Source organism: Camelus bactrianus, chromosome 32, assembly GCF_048773025.1.
Source record: "Camelus bactrianus isolate YW-2024 breed Bactrian camel chromosome 32, ASM4877302v1, whole genome shotgun sequence".
Taxonomy (NCBI): domain Eukaryota; kingdom Metazoa; phylum Chordata; class Mammalia; order Artiodactyla; family Camelidae; genus Camelus; species Camelus bactrianus.
The window spans coordinates 3,863,437-3,878,227 of record NC_133570.1 but is presented as its reverse complement, the minus strand read 5'-3'; the positions used below and the strand labels follow the sequence as shown (position 1 = coordinate 3,878,227).

The following is a 14,791-nucleotide window of genomic DNA, read 5'->3' as shown; positions in this document are numbered from 1 at the left end:
GGCGGCAGGGGGCGCCCTCTGCTCGCGTTCGGGGCCCTGAGCTCAGAGGAAGCCGCTTCTCTAGAGGTAACAGGGCCTTCTCCAGGGAGGGGGCAGGATGTCGCCACGGTCCCCGGGGGATGGCTCAGGAGGGCCGGCCTCCGGGGTCATCACGCCTGACCTCCCGCCGCGCCGCGCAGTCACGTGGCACCTGGGGAAGGGGGTTCGCGCGGAACCTACCAGCCGTGACGCCTGCTCTGGGGGGTGTGTGTGTGTGTCTGTGTGTGTGCGTGTGCGCGCGCGCCCCAGGCCCACCCGGGACAGCGAGGACGAGGAGGACGAGGAGAGGAAGGGCAGAGGCTGCTCGCTGCAGTACCAGCACGCCGCCGTGCGCGTCCTCACCCAGTTCGTGGCCGAGTCGCCCGACTCGGGTCAGCTGAGCTACATGCTGGGCCCCGACTGGCAGTTTGACATCACCGACCTCGTGGTGGACTTCATGAAGGTGGAGGAGCCGAAGATTGCCCAGTTACAGGACGGCAGGACGCTGGCGGGCCGGGAGCCGGGCATCACCACCGTGCAGGTACGGGGGACCCTCCCGACCCCAGCCTGCGCGCTGCCGGGTGTGTGCGCATGCGCCAGAGCCGCGTGGGCTGTGCGGCAGTTTAAGCATCTAAACTCAGCTAGGCTTTGCACTTCAGAGTTGGAGCAAAACAGATAATTTCTTTCACCAAAGCTGAATTTAACACACAGTGTAAGCCATCTTTCCCCTGCTCGGATCATTCACTTTTCATATCATCACTAACAGGAGATGGTAGAAGCTGTGAGGTGAGTTTTCCTGTCCTAACCCTGAGGGTTAACCATTTAGGCGTGTTTTACCTTGAACAGCGGACAAGCACATTTTTAAGAACATGAAGTGCAGTAACAATAACTTCAGGAACGCCCTGCATTTTGTTACAGTGAAGCTGTTTTCTAGCCGGTTTTGACAGGATGCTTACCTGGAAACAGTGCAGCGTAGTTTCCAGTAACAAATTAAAACGTTTCCGCTCATAGTTAAGCCATAGTTTAGGTGCTGCCGAAGTGAATTTTTGACACCAGTGGATTCAACTTTATATTTTGGATGACTTTTCTATTGCTCTGTAAGAAATCACCGGAACTCTCCCAGCTTAAACCCCCACTCACTTATTGCCCCCGAAGCCTGTGGGTTGGGCGTTCAGGTGAGCTTGGCTGTGCTCAGGGCACCACGAGGCTGCAGTCAAGGTGGTGGCCAGGCTGGGAGTCTGCGGGGGCCTCCGAGAAGGATGTGCCTCCCAGCTCAGCTTGTCGGCAGAATGCACTTCCTCCCAGAGTGGGACCGAGGACTCTGCGTCCCTGTGGGCTCTCCGCCAGGAGTCACTCTCTGCTCCGAGGGGTCACCTGCGGTCCTTCTTCTCCGTCCCCGGGAGTGATGTGTCCGGGCCTCCTCACACTTGGAATCTCCCTGGCTTCCCCTTCTCCACCAGCCAGGAAAAAACCCTCTTGTGATTCCGTCAGACCCACCTGGCTAATCCAGCGTAATCTCCCCCGCTTTAAGGCCAGTTGTGCCGTTTACTACAACATAATCAGGAGAGTGATTTCTCATCACATTCACAGGTTTGAGAGATTAGGCAGGACATTTTGGGGGTGGGGGTAGTTCTAGAAATTCTGCCCATTAGATATTCCCCTCCATTTGTTCATCACCCCTGGTTGCAAGCTCGGTGGTAAAGGAGGAGGAACGGTTTCTTAACAACAGTAAGATGCTCTTTTGTGCTTTTCTTAACTGGTTTAGCTAGTGAGGGCGTGGTAGCCCAGGGAACATCGAGCTGCCCACGGGAGGGAACCGGGGCAGGAGAGGATGCCTGAGCACCAGGCCTTCAACGAGCTTTGCCACAATTCTGCTGTTTTCACACCTAAATATTAGTTGTTGGGAAAATGTTACTCTTTGGTGCCTAGTACCAAGGTGGGCAATTTTTAGTGATTGCCTCTAAATTAAAGCAAGCTTTCCCTGGAAAGTACACTGTTGTGATCATGGTATGAATCACAGGAGAGAAAATGGACCAAGATGATGTTGGTAAAACTCCTTCACTTGGAAAGCGTAACTGGACAGGAGGCTCATGCACTCATTCTGCCCAAGTGCACTGACGTCCCGGAAAACTGGGAGGACGTGTTCGTGGAAATTAGGGAGTTTTGAACAGTGTGTGGAGCTGAGACGTGAATTCCTCACTGACTCCGCAGGTCCTGTCGCCTCTCTCTGACTCCATCCTGGCTGAGAAGACGGTGATCGTCCTGGATGACCGCGTCACCATCGTGGACCTGGGCGTGCAGCTGGTGGCTGGCTTATCTCTCTCCCTGCAGCCTCACAGGGTGGACAAGAGAGCCATCGTGTCGACAGCAGCTGCCCAGGACACCCTCCAAGCCCCGCAGCAGGTAAGACTGCAGGGTCCTTTTGTCCCTGGCCAACTGAGACCCCTTCTGTCTCTCTGTCACATCCTGCACGGGAGATCGGCAGAATACTCCCAGCTGGGACTGGTGATTCTCGAGGCTTCTTCCTGCCTCTTATCCAGTCTGTCCTGTCTCTGAGAAAAGTGCTCGGTGGCTTAAATACGTTTTCCTCTATCTACCAATTTCTGCCCCTGTGCCACTTGCTTTAGAGCAGCCTTATCGGTGTTACGAACCGTCCACTGCTAGACCGTGACCAAAGGACCACATGTTTTTACATTTGCCAAAGCAGGTGCCTTTTGATACTTGGAAATTCCACTTCAGCTACTTGAACAAGCATGGCTAAGAGGCACCAACTGCTCCTGTTGACAACTATAGGCAACTCTAAAACTCCCCCCACTCCCCACCCTTAAACCTTGCTGTATCATTTATAAAGATCCCAGGGCTCGCTGCCTTTCAAGCAAGCTGGTCCCGTGATGCATCCTTCCTTAAGTGCTCGCAGCTAGTGCGTGATTTGCTGCATCAGCGCTGACTTCCTAATAAAGAATGTTCAAAGGGATATTATCTCGAGCGGGAGCCTGATTAGTTGCACCTGAATTTGATTCAGATAAATTGCCTGATCTTTCAAAATGTTTTTAGAAAGGTCAAAGTCAAATTCCCTTGTATGGCAGGCAATAAATTAATACACACTTGCATGCATTCATTAAAGTACATTGTTGGTTTCTCCCATCAGTGGGGCTGTAGCACATGACTGATGCGGGTTCTAGGCTGCCGAGGGCTGGTGCAAATGATAAAACACCGACGTTTATTTTTCCCAGTTTGTATACTTACATAATGTTAGATGGGAAATCATATTTACACATTTGCACACATGAAGGAACCTGACTGTAACATGATGCTTTGGTTTCATTTTTCTTAGGAGGCAATAGTCAGCTCCTGGATTTTGTTCAGTGATGGTTCGGTGACTCCCTTAGACATTTACGATCCCAAGGATTTTTCAGTCACCGTCTCGTCGCTGGATGAGATGGTGGTGTCCGTCCAGGCCAACCTTCAGTCCAAGTGGCCGGTGGTGGTTGCAGAGGGTGAAGGGCAAGGGCCCTTGATTAAACTGGAAATGATGATCAGTGAGCCTTGCCAGAAGACCAAGAGGAAGAGCGTTCTGGCCGTGGGCAAAGGGAATGTCAAGGTCAGGTTTGAGCCAGGTATCGATGAGCACCAGGGAGGCAGCAACGACATCGAGGGCATGAATCGGGAATATAAAGGCCACCTCAGCAACGCCATAGAGCGCGAGGGAAGCCAGGAGAGAGCGGTCCAGGAACGGTCCCAACATGGCACCTCGGTTGGCCAAGAGGAAGGTACCAACAAAAGCACAACCCCACGATCCCCCATGGAAGGAAGGAGTAAGAAGTTACTCAAGAGCGGTGGTCCAGACACCTTCACAAGCTTCCCCACTCAAGGGAAGTTCCCGGAACCCCACAGTCCTGGTGACCTCACGGTGACCTCCAGGGGCTTAACCGACCTGGAGATTGGCATGTACGCCCTGCTCTGCGTCTTCTGCCTGGCCATCCTGGTCTTCTTAATCAACTGTGTGGCGTTCGCTTGGAAATACAGGCACAAAAGATTCGCTGTGAGCGAGCAAGGGAACGTCCCCCACTCCCACGACTGGGTCTGGCTCGGGAATGAGGTGGAACTCCTGGAGAACCCCGTGGACATGACGCTCCCGTCGGAGGAGTGCACGACCATGGGAGACCGGGGTCTGCCCTTCGAGGAGAGGAACTTCCTCCTGAACGGCAGCTCCCAGAAGACGTTCCACAGTCAGCTGCTCAGGCCTGCTGACTACGTCTATGACAAAGACGTGAAAAACGAACCCCTGAGTTCCTCGGGCCCAAAGAGGAAGAGAGTCAAGTTTACTTCCTACACCACCATCCTCCCCGAGGACGGCGGCCCGTACACCAACTCCATCCTGTTCGACAGCGATGACAGTATCAAGTGGGTGTGCCCAGATATGGGGCTGGGGGACCCCCAGGACTTCCAAGACTATATGGACAGACTGCAGGACCAGATGTAAACTCCTTTCTCACGTTTGTATTCACCTTTATGCCTTCTGTTTTTTGAATGGTGGAGCAGTGAGTTGGATCAGCAATAGGGGGTGACTTAACGGCGCTTCTCTGGTGGAGGTCTGGGGGGCGATCCTTGCCTCAGCAGGGATCAGAGACAGCCGTGGCATCTGGGTTGTAAGCCAGGCAGTGTCTCCCAGCCGGCCACCTGTGGGTCCTGGAGGAATTCTAAGACAGCGGTTTTACCTGCTGCCTGGCACTAGCTCAGTTCAAACATCATAAACGCGACCCCACAGACATTGTTAAGTCATCTCAGGACAAAACGGCCGTGTGGAATTAGAAAAGACTTGGGTTTGATTTTTCTACTCCTAGACCTTTTAAAGCACAGTGGACATTTCTCGCCCTAGGCCTGAGATCGGACATACGCGAAAGAAGCTGAATGTAGCCACCCATATTTGTTACGAGCACTGCTCATTATTTTTATATATATTTGCACCTGCACCTGGTTCCTTTGACCTCTGCAATTCTTTTCGAAACATGAAGACGAGAAATTTCCTTTCTTTTTTTCCCCTTCTCTGAGATCTGTTTGATTTGCGTATGAGTTGTAATCACTGAGATTTGCCACGTCATGTTATTTCCTGGGTGTCCGTGCAGAATTTCAGGTTCTTTCTGGTTTTCCGCATTTGATCACGTGGGGGCAATATCTAAGAAGCTTATCCTCACGCCGTCTTTCCTTCTTTTTGTTGTTGAAATTTCTTACAGCAGACGGGGACGTGGGATTTTACTTAAAAGTATCAATATACTGTGAGGGAGGGCCATCTTCTTTACAATTTTCTACATGATGCTTTAAAACTTTGCAGAAAAGTTGGGAACCATGAACCTTTACTTTTATCTTCTGCTTGGGGAAGTCATGGGGAACTCCTTCCTGGAGTGCGTATCTTGAGGGCGAAGAAGGTCCTCAAAATAGTGTATTTATACTGATGCTTTGTGGTCAACACGATTTGTTATTGAAACTGGAATCAAGATCTAGGAATGATACATACAGGACGGAAACTGCACAGGAAATACCATCAGATGAAACTTTCCTTATACCAGGACAAAACTGTTTAAAGCAGTAAGTGAAACGATGTTTCAGCTTAGCAATACGTAGTCGTCTATCCATACAGTGACTTCCCCCACCCCCAACCAAAATATACATATATATATATATATCTCCTCAGTCTTGACTCTGGCAGAGATAAAACCTATACAGGGTGTGCGTTGATGGAGAAAAGCAATGGGTTCCCCCCCCCCAAAATTCATAAAACAAATGATCATTCCAGCAGCTTGCGAAGCAGTTGTGATAAAAAAAAAAAAAACACATAGCTACTGGGCAATCAAAATGGTGAGAAAGAGAAAAAAAGTATGATTCTGGCATAATTTTTAAATAAAAAAACGTCTCAAGCAAAGCAAGGATTTCGGGTTAGAAATTGATGACAACATGTTTCTCCGTTAAAATGAGATAGCTGGACAAACAACCCCTGGACGAGTCTGCCTCATTTGGAGCATCCCTGAGCCACCTGCATCTCTGAGAAGCAGAGTTTCAAAGACCGGAAGCAGCAAGGGCCTGCAGGAGGTACTGAGGCAGCTCCTTGACTCCCGATGGCTGATGACGGGGCCGTTCAAAAGGGAGGCAGTCAGTGGTTCCCCACAGGGTTCCGCAGACAGGCCCGGGGCACCAGCCTCCTCCGGCCGTCACTCGGCAGCCGCAGGGTTCGCCCCGTGTCTCTTGTCCACAGGGCTGCGGCACATTTGTAAACAGAGCGTAAGTCACCAGTGGTGCACTGCCTGACCCCCAGAGGCTGGTGTACAGTTGCTCTTGGGCTTAAAATGAGGCGGTGAGTTTCCCCAAATCTTCTAGTTTGGATAATGAAGCCAGGAGACCCAGGCGTCTGCTTCCAAAGGAGTTTTTGCAAAGAGATGATGGACATTCTCGTAGGAAGAGCTCCCCTGTTATTCGAAGGAAGCTGCCTCTGCTCTCCAAGGGGCTTGGTGGGGAGGTAGCTGGAAACCACTGTGCAGGGCCGGAGAGCAGTTCCCGCGCTGATGGGGACATAGCTTGTCCGTCTGAGCCCTGCGCCTTCTCTAAGGCACTTCCCACTCTGTCTCCCTTTGGATCCTCAACATTCCAGACATAGCTGGGATTTCGTTTCTGAAACTGAGGAACCGAGGCTGACGTGGGGGTGTCTCACACACAGCAGGCTGCCCCCACTGGTAAAAATGAGGCTTTCCGGGGTTATAATTCGGCAGGGGATCAAAGGCAGTTACCATTGCCGCGGGGAGCCTGGTTAAGGAGCATGTACATGGGAGCGTTTCCGAAGGTGCCGGTGCTGGACGTGACGCAGGCGTGAACTGGGGAGAATGGAACGTGCTGGCGGGAGTCTCAGCGAGCCGGGAGCTGGCCGCGGTGCTGAAGCCGGAGTCGCCCAGAGCGGGGCCGGCTGTGTGCAGTCGCCGGGCTTATGTCTGCGACTCGGTCAGTTCAAAGTGAAAATCAGATGGAAAGTCACGGGGAAGGGACCCCTCTTACTACACAACACACACTCACAAATACGCACACATACACACGGATACCCACGCGTGTGTGTCTGTGTTTCTAGGGCAGCGGCAGAGAAGCCTGTCTTCCAGAGGAATCAGCACTGTCCGTTGCTCTCAGACCTGGCGTAGGCACTGTTCAGCTTAACAGAGCTTCCCTGAAGTTCCTTCTGCTCTAAATACTTCCTGCTGATAGAAACCATGGGCGGTATCTGCTTGTTTTCCAACTAGTCAATTTTAAACACATAGGAACTGTGCCCCCTTAAACATTTTGGCTAAAATGGGCAGAATGGCATAAATTAAGATTAGAAATACAGTTCCCTGGGGGCCATGCGTTTGCCTAGGTTGTCCAGGGTTTTACTGCGGAGATATTCAAAGGGTCGGCGTTGATAACCCGAGAGAACGGTGCCGGTAGGGTCCCTTCCTCTCCCCAGAGAACAGGATGTTTGCACTGCAGCCGCCCCCGCCCCTGCCCTGAGGCAGACACAGCACCTCTTGAGGGGGCACCAAGCTGCAAACTGATTTCAGAGTCATACAGAGGGCGATTCAGATGCTCCGTGAAGACCAGGTCACCTAGAACCATGGGGGACACGAGACCCCCGTCTCCAGGGCCAGGCATCTGCCTTCCAGGGCGGTGCACAGTGAACCACGAGCCACTGCCACATGAAACAGCTGGCGTGTGAACACACAGTGTGCTGCATTGGGGAGACAAGAAGAAGAAAAGACACGGAAAGTTTTCCCTGGAAACTTCTCCCAAAGAACTCACCAGCTAGCAGACCTCAGAATTCCCCACATGAACCGGGAGAAGGAATAACTGATTCGCTGCGCACTGGCCAGGCTGAGTTCCCAGACTACAATAATCCTTAAACTGCAGGCAGAGAGTCTCTATCTGTAAAAATTAACGCAGGGAAAAAAATGGATTAATTTTTGTGCCATCACCACATCTGTAGACGAAATGTTTTGTACCTAGCTAATGTTTTAAGTTTTAGGAAGTCTGCCTTTGTGCGTGTTGATCAGCATTCTCATCTCATCCTTTGAGAAAGGTGTCTTCCCAAAGTCGGGACGTTGTGAAGTCTTTGTCAGAGAAGAAAATATAGTCCGACTCCATGGACCGCGGAGGGCAGCTTCATCAGAATCTTACACTCCCCACCGGCACCCTTGTATTCTTACTCTAGTCAGCTCAAGAACGGCCTCAATTCTCCATTCTAGTCTCTGTAAATGACATGATAGATGTTTCATAAACCCAGCAACCGTCTCCTCCCTCAAAATTATATTACGTGTCATGTACCATATATCACCTGTTATGTAAAGGAACAGGGTGGGTGGAGGAAAAGTTATGCTCAAATAGGGATAGCAGGTATTTTTGTATGTAAAATAGGCAACATACTTACTGAACCTCTGAAAGGTGTATTGGAATAAATACGTTTAAAAAATAAAAGCATGCAAAGCTGTAGCTTTTAAATGTACAGACATCCCACTCAGATATATCTAAACTGACGGTGGGAAAGCATTGGGACCTGACATCGTGACATCCACTGAGTTAGCCGTGTGGCCTTTAGAGGGCGTGGCTCGCGCTGGGCTTGTTAGTGGAAACTGCCAGAACATTTTAACCTGACTCTTCATTACTTTCGGAGTTTTTTTCCTTTTCCTTTTTTTTTCTGGAAATATTTCAGAAATAAAGTGACTTCTTTTTCCAGCATAAAGGTATATTCTAACCACAGGGTAACTCATCATTTTTAACGTGAAAATAAACATTTAAACGTTCTCCAGTGGTTTCATTTTTTTTTAAATCCACGAAGTCCCTTTTAATTGCAGCCTCTGTATGACTTGTCTATACTTACATATTTTTTCTTTTTAGCCAGAGATTTTAATACGTTTGACACGGCAATAAGTAGAAACTCAGAGAAAATGTTTCTCGAAAGTTGCAACCTTCTCGTGTGTTGTCCTAGCAGCTTGGGTGGGGATGTGGCCTCCCTGATGTCTCAGAGGGAGGGTTCCTGTTTCTCAGGCCCCTGCCTGAGTCAGTCCTTGGACTCAGTGCTGACCCCTCCCCACTTCTCGCTTTCGGTCTTTCCCTGTCTGCGGCTCACTTGCGTGTCCGTATTTGGAGCAGGGGTGGAGTGGGGTCAGACCAGGCAGATCTCTAGACCCGTAAGAAAAACACAAGACAGTCGGGGATTCTGCCTGGAAGGCTGATGATGTCTTAGCTGCGAGGTTGCCGGCTGCATCGCCGAGTCCCCGCGGCTCCCCCTGACGTCTCTGCCCTTCCGACACCACCCGCTTCATCTTTGGCTTTTTGGCAAATGTCACTCCTCCTCATCAGGAGGAAGGGGCATCTAAACTCCCCACCCCGAGCCTAGGATTTCCCTGTGCCCTACGGACATCACTTGAAGAAGTGAGCGCAAACCTAGGGCTTGGCCTTGAGAAGTCAGATCTGCGGTGTGTCAGGCTTCACGTGAGCCTGAAAGCTCTCCCAGGTGCCCAGACCACCCCCGTCTGCAGGCTGTCTCCCACCGACAGCCCCCTCTCCTTCTTCTTCCTGGAATGGACGGGGACGGAGCCACAGACCCCGAAGTCCTTCCCTGGTCTCAGCGCGTGCGCAGGCTGTTTAGTAAAGTCAGTTTCTGAAAGAAGGAAATCAGAAAGGCTGAAAGGAGGCATCAGCTCCCGCGCCCTAGGTGAGCCTCACACCTCGCTGCGGGTCTAGGCGCGCGCCCCAACCAGGGGAGACAGCAGCTGAGTGTGGAGCCTGAAACAGTAAGGAAGCGGTCAAAGCTAAGAAGCAAGAAGCGGCCCTAAGACACCGTGGAGATGCCCCCTGGCACGCACTGAGCGCACACAGCAGGAGGCCATGTATGTCTCCGGGGCAGAGCTTCTCCAGAGCCCGTGTCTGAAGACACATGCTGTTTTCTCACGATGTCACTCTGCTCTCCAGCCGTCAGTCCCGGCCCCACACTCTTCTTGGGTGGGTTCCATCTGGGCTACAGGACACAGTGGGGGGCCAAACCCACATCGCCCGGCCGGTTCTGCACTTTGGGGGGCTGCTTTAAGACCACAGACATGGCGGAACAAACTCTGTCTGGCATTATTTTTAAAAAAAAGTGTTACCCTCTACTCCCCAATTTTTCTGAGTTCCTGGGTTAGACACCAGCTCTTCTAAGGGAGCACGCTGCTACATCACTGTGCTTGGATATACCTTTTTGGTTGTACAATGTAACTATCTCATGCTCCCCGTGGCTCTCAGTACGATCTGTGGGATCTGTTCCACAGTCCCCTTCACATCTCTGTAAAGGCACTTCCAAACATTTTGAAAATGAGGAAGTAAAATGTGTTGGATGATTCCTTGTCACAGTAAAACAGTCCACTGGAGGCGCCAGGAATTAACCTCACCCTCACACAGTTGTTCACAGGAAGGTATTAACTAGCCCTTAGGTCCAGTGTAGACGCATCTATGTTTCCAGGATTTTGAGGACAAGTCATTGGCCGAGACCTTGAGAATTTGAGAAAAGAATGGCTTATTTAGATGTGAGAGCAAGGTTCCCAAGGAGAGAGGCTTGCTCCTGTGCCCTGGGGCAAAATACTCTGGCTTAAGAGCCTTTGAACGAGCCCTCCAGGAAGGGGGCCGTGGCGGCCTATGACGTTCTGTGCTTCAGACACGCAAACTCAGTTCTTGGAGGAAGCCAAGAAAAGTCCGTTCTTCCTTAAGGCTTACAAAGTTTGCATTTTCATGAGAGAAAAAAGCTTTATTCAGATTCATCCCTGCCAGCCGGAAAGAAGTCAATTCTAGTCTATAAAATTTAAGTTCCAGGAAAACTAAGTTAGGCACCAAAAAAAAAAAAAATTCCAGTTTCTGGTCCGTCGTCCTGGGATGTGTTCACATGTCTTTCTGGGACAACGTACACATTTGGATACAGTGGGTCCCCTCCACCCCGCACATTTTAACAAGGAGACGGCGTCCCGTCACACCACGCTCATTCATTCCACAGACAATTGGTTTCAACAGCTCTGGTGCCTGAGCTGAAGATGCGCGGCTGAGGGATCTTCTGCCAAAATTCAGCTTCAGAGAAGCAAGTGCCCCCCCTCCCCGGGCGGAGCAGGCTGGCCGTGCCGCTTAGCTGGGATGACCTCGATGTGGCCTCCACGCTCCCAAGGTCACCGCGGTAGATACAGGGGCCCCCGGGCGGCTCCTCAGCCAGCGGTGTGAGCAGCTCTGCTCTGAGCATGAGGGGCGCTGGCTTCATGAGCAGAGCACGGCTGGGCCACAGACGCCGGGTTTTCAGCCCTGACTCTCCTTTAAACCATGGGGTGGCACGGACCTCAAGAAGGCAGCCTGTCCAAGACCTTGGAAGCCACGTTGGAGAGGGGCTGATCCCCGCAAGGAAGCCCCAGGGGAGTCCCCAGGGCAGACCCGCCAGAACCAGCCACACACGAAGGGGCGTCCTGCTCGCGGCCGCGGTGTGTCAGCCAGCGTTGTTGAAAAGGGATTCCTCGTGTGCTGAGTTTTTAAATGATGCTTCACCTAAAACTAACTCACATGAACTTGAAATTTATGGGTACTGATCTTCTTGGTTTTTTTTTTTTTAACATATAAATACACATTTTTTCAGACTCTTTTCCGTTATATGTTATCACAAGCTATTGACTACAGTTCCCTGGGTTCTACGCAGTCCTGTTGTTTATCTGTTTTATTTATAATCGTGTGTCATCTTCTTGTTTTAAGTGGCAAGATCAGTAGCAGACAGTATCGAAGGTGACATTCCCTAATAGTGTCATTTTTTTTTCATAAAACACAGAAAGCTTGTATTTCCTTTTCTTTTTTCCTTCTTCTTTATTTACCCAAGTTTTAAGACCGTCTGTGACTTAGGAGCTTTCTCGGGCCCCTTTCAGCAGGAATCAGAATGTATATTTGGAAGGCACAGATCCATTGAATAAACAACGTCCCTTTCTGTGTGCATCGGGAGGGAGACCGGAGAGCCAGGGCAGGGAGCATAATTATTGCTCATGACTGTCGCCCCACACGGGTCAGATCTACCCCTGGGAGAGTTTCCTCCCTGCCTGATTGGGAAACGCTGGCCCTGACGGCTCGTTCGAGGAGCGCAAGTCAAACACCTGCTCCAAGCCCGCGGAGCGTCACACTAACGAGGTCACTGGTGAGGACCTGTCTGGTTCTCAAGGAGGCTCCGAGCTTCCTGTCTGCCCTGCAGTGATCTGAAGTCCAGGTCCGCCCTCAGGAGACCTGCGCCAGCCCCAGGGCAGCCCCAACCCCTACACCCAGCCTCCAAAACGCAAAGAGGAGGAGACCGAACGCCAAGTGACCACCGATGCGCTTGAACGCCTGCAAGACAACGTCGGGCCGGCTTCGTTCCCGGTGACGTGTGGAACCCATCACATCTTCATAACTTTGGAAAACAACTCATGAGGCAGATTTCCTCACTTTCCTAAGAAGTTCTCTAGCTTCTTTCTGAAGGCGTACAGGGAATCCCAAGACATGGTAGCCAATTGTAAATAATAGCAAGTTGCTTAAAGCTAGGTACTTTCAGAGGCAAAATAATACTTGTATCAAAGAATTATATTTCATATTTACACACGGTTTTATTGTAAATGTTCCACATGCCTTGGAGTAGAACCCCTGGATGGAAGGACATCTGGGGGCTACTGAGGCCTGGGATTTTCTCACCCTGGTGATGAGACATGTGTGTTCAGAGGAGGCACAAGCCACAGGCGACCGAGTAGTACATTATGGGACCATGGGCCCTGTTCACTTTGCATTTTATCAGACTATCTGTCATAATGAACCTGCCATTGGAAGATTAACTGTATGCCAATTATGCTCCAAATAAGGAATGTCATGAAGAAAAACCTTCAAAAAATAGAAGCAAACAAGCTACCCCTAAATAGCCTTGCTGGGGCCCTTTTTGCTTCCGTTCATGTACTTGTGGCCACATGTTCCCCAATCTCAGGACCCCCCCCCCAAAAAAAAAACAGCCAGAAGAACACTAAGCAGGGTAACTTGGAGGGAGGTTTCTGTGACCTTGCGGGCAGGACCACAAAGCCCCTTTGCTGGGCTGCCGGACAAGTTGAGATGAAGATGAGCAGGGGCAGCAGACGGGCAGCCGGAGCACACACCTTCCCCTGCAGAGGGTCCCCCCCGACGCCCTGAGCCACAGGTGCAGAGGACGGCAGACTGGTTTAACCTTGATCCTCTTGGTTTCCGGTGGGCCCTTCCGGGGTCTGGAGTAGCCAGGGTCACGGTTCGGGCACCTCTGGCTTCAGGCATCCTTACTCATTTCCACCTTTTTCACTTTGTGTGTGCCTTTACGCAGAAAGGTCGGACTGCACTGCTCTGTGGCACCTCTGGTCTCCCCTCATCCATGTGGATGGTCCGCCCTGGTGCCCAGGCTCTTGTTTGGGTTCCAAGTGGAAAACCCCATGGGGTTCCACGTGGCCCAGCGGGGGACTGGCCACCGAAGGAGGATCCGCAGGGCCCTTCAGTGCTGACCACCACGCCTCGTTGACCCTAGCTCGTCCTGGAGAAGCTGGCGGGACGTCCACGGTGTCGTCTGCGGGCTCAGACAGGTCCAGGTGGGGTTTCCTCGGGAGATGGTTGCAACTGCTCCTGCTGTTGCTCTGGACTCAACACACAAGTCATTCCAAGGAAGGGGGAAAAGGTAGCCTGAAGGTTTTCTGCATGAGTTAAAACACATAAAATTCATGACAAGCTCAGCTTGGTTACCGGGTTTCTGAAGCCCTCAAGTTGCCTGCAGTAAAGGCTCTCTCTTTAAACAAAGCTAGAGACGCTTAACATGGCAGCAAGTCATCCAAACACCAACGCGTCCCCCTCTGAGGATAAAACAGTCCTTCTCAAAGAACTAGACACAGAGCCCACTCACCTTTCATTTTAACTCTTCATGGCTCATATTCAAGGCCAGCAAATGCTCTCCAGTCTCAAGCCATTGAAGCCAAAAAATCTCAAGGAGTTAAACCCTTTGAGATGAACGGCAGCAACTTCTGATTATCACCCATGGATGATGTGGATGAAAAACCCTGGCCATCAGGAAAGTCTAGCCTGCTTTCCCAGGAAGCAGAAGGAGAGAAAGAGAGGGGTCTGCCTGAACAGAGGACGCACGTCGAGAGTCCTAAGAGTTAGGGTCAGCGCAAGTCTGTGATGGAAACCGGCCAAGGATGGCCGATTAGCCCGCTGTCCGAGAGGGTATACGTGGGGAGCAGCAAACTTGGATTTAAAGAGTGAATCAGAATGTGATCCATCACATCAGCTGCTTTGTAGAAACTGATTTACGCAGCTAAGTCAAGTGCAAGGACAAAGTTAGGATATATGCGAGCTATCAGGAGAAAACCAAATAAACAAAGCACTCAGCATTCCAATTATACTCTCCAAATGGAGCTAGCATCTCTGGAGTCCAAGAGTGCAGTCTGAAAGTGAAAATTTAAAACTCCAGTAGAAGATTAAAATGCAGCCTGAATTACACCCGCAGCATGTGATGAAACTCCACAGAAAATTACACAAGGAGATTAACCGCTTGGGGACAGAGAAGAGCCTCCCAAAATGCACGAATGAAACATCAGCCACACTGATTCCTGTGGAATCAGGAAAGACGCACTCTCTTCTGCCAAAGACAGTTTATTTAAGAGATCAGAAATGTCAGATAGTTGGCTGGTGGCTCTGTGAACCCAGAGAAAAAGCACAGGGACATGGGGAAAAGCAAACG

General features: G+C 50.9%; 1 protein-coding gene across 2 annotated transcripts in view; it reads left to right on the top strand.

The window, feature by feature from the left end:
* TMEM132B (transmembrane protein 132B) overlaps positions 1-8,953 on the top strand; it is a 317,694-nt gene extending 308,741 nt beyond the window's left edge. Inside the window, exons 7-9 of one of the 2 annotated variants that reach the window (XM_074356446.1) lie at positions 289-559; positions 2,230-2,421; positions 3,353-8,953. In XM_074356446.1, the coding sequence (XP_074212547.1) occupies positions 289-559; positions 2,230-2,421; positions 3,353-4,501 (1,612 nt within the window). In that variant the 3' untranslated portion in view covers positions 4,502-8,953. The remainder of the gene's footprint in view (positions 1-288; positions 560-2,229; positions 2,422-3,352) is intronic. The other variant, XM_074356447.1, reaches the window with a different exon arrangement.
* The last annotated feature ends 5,838 nt before the right edge of the window (positions 8,954-14,791 follow it).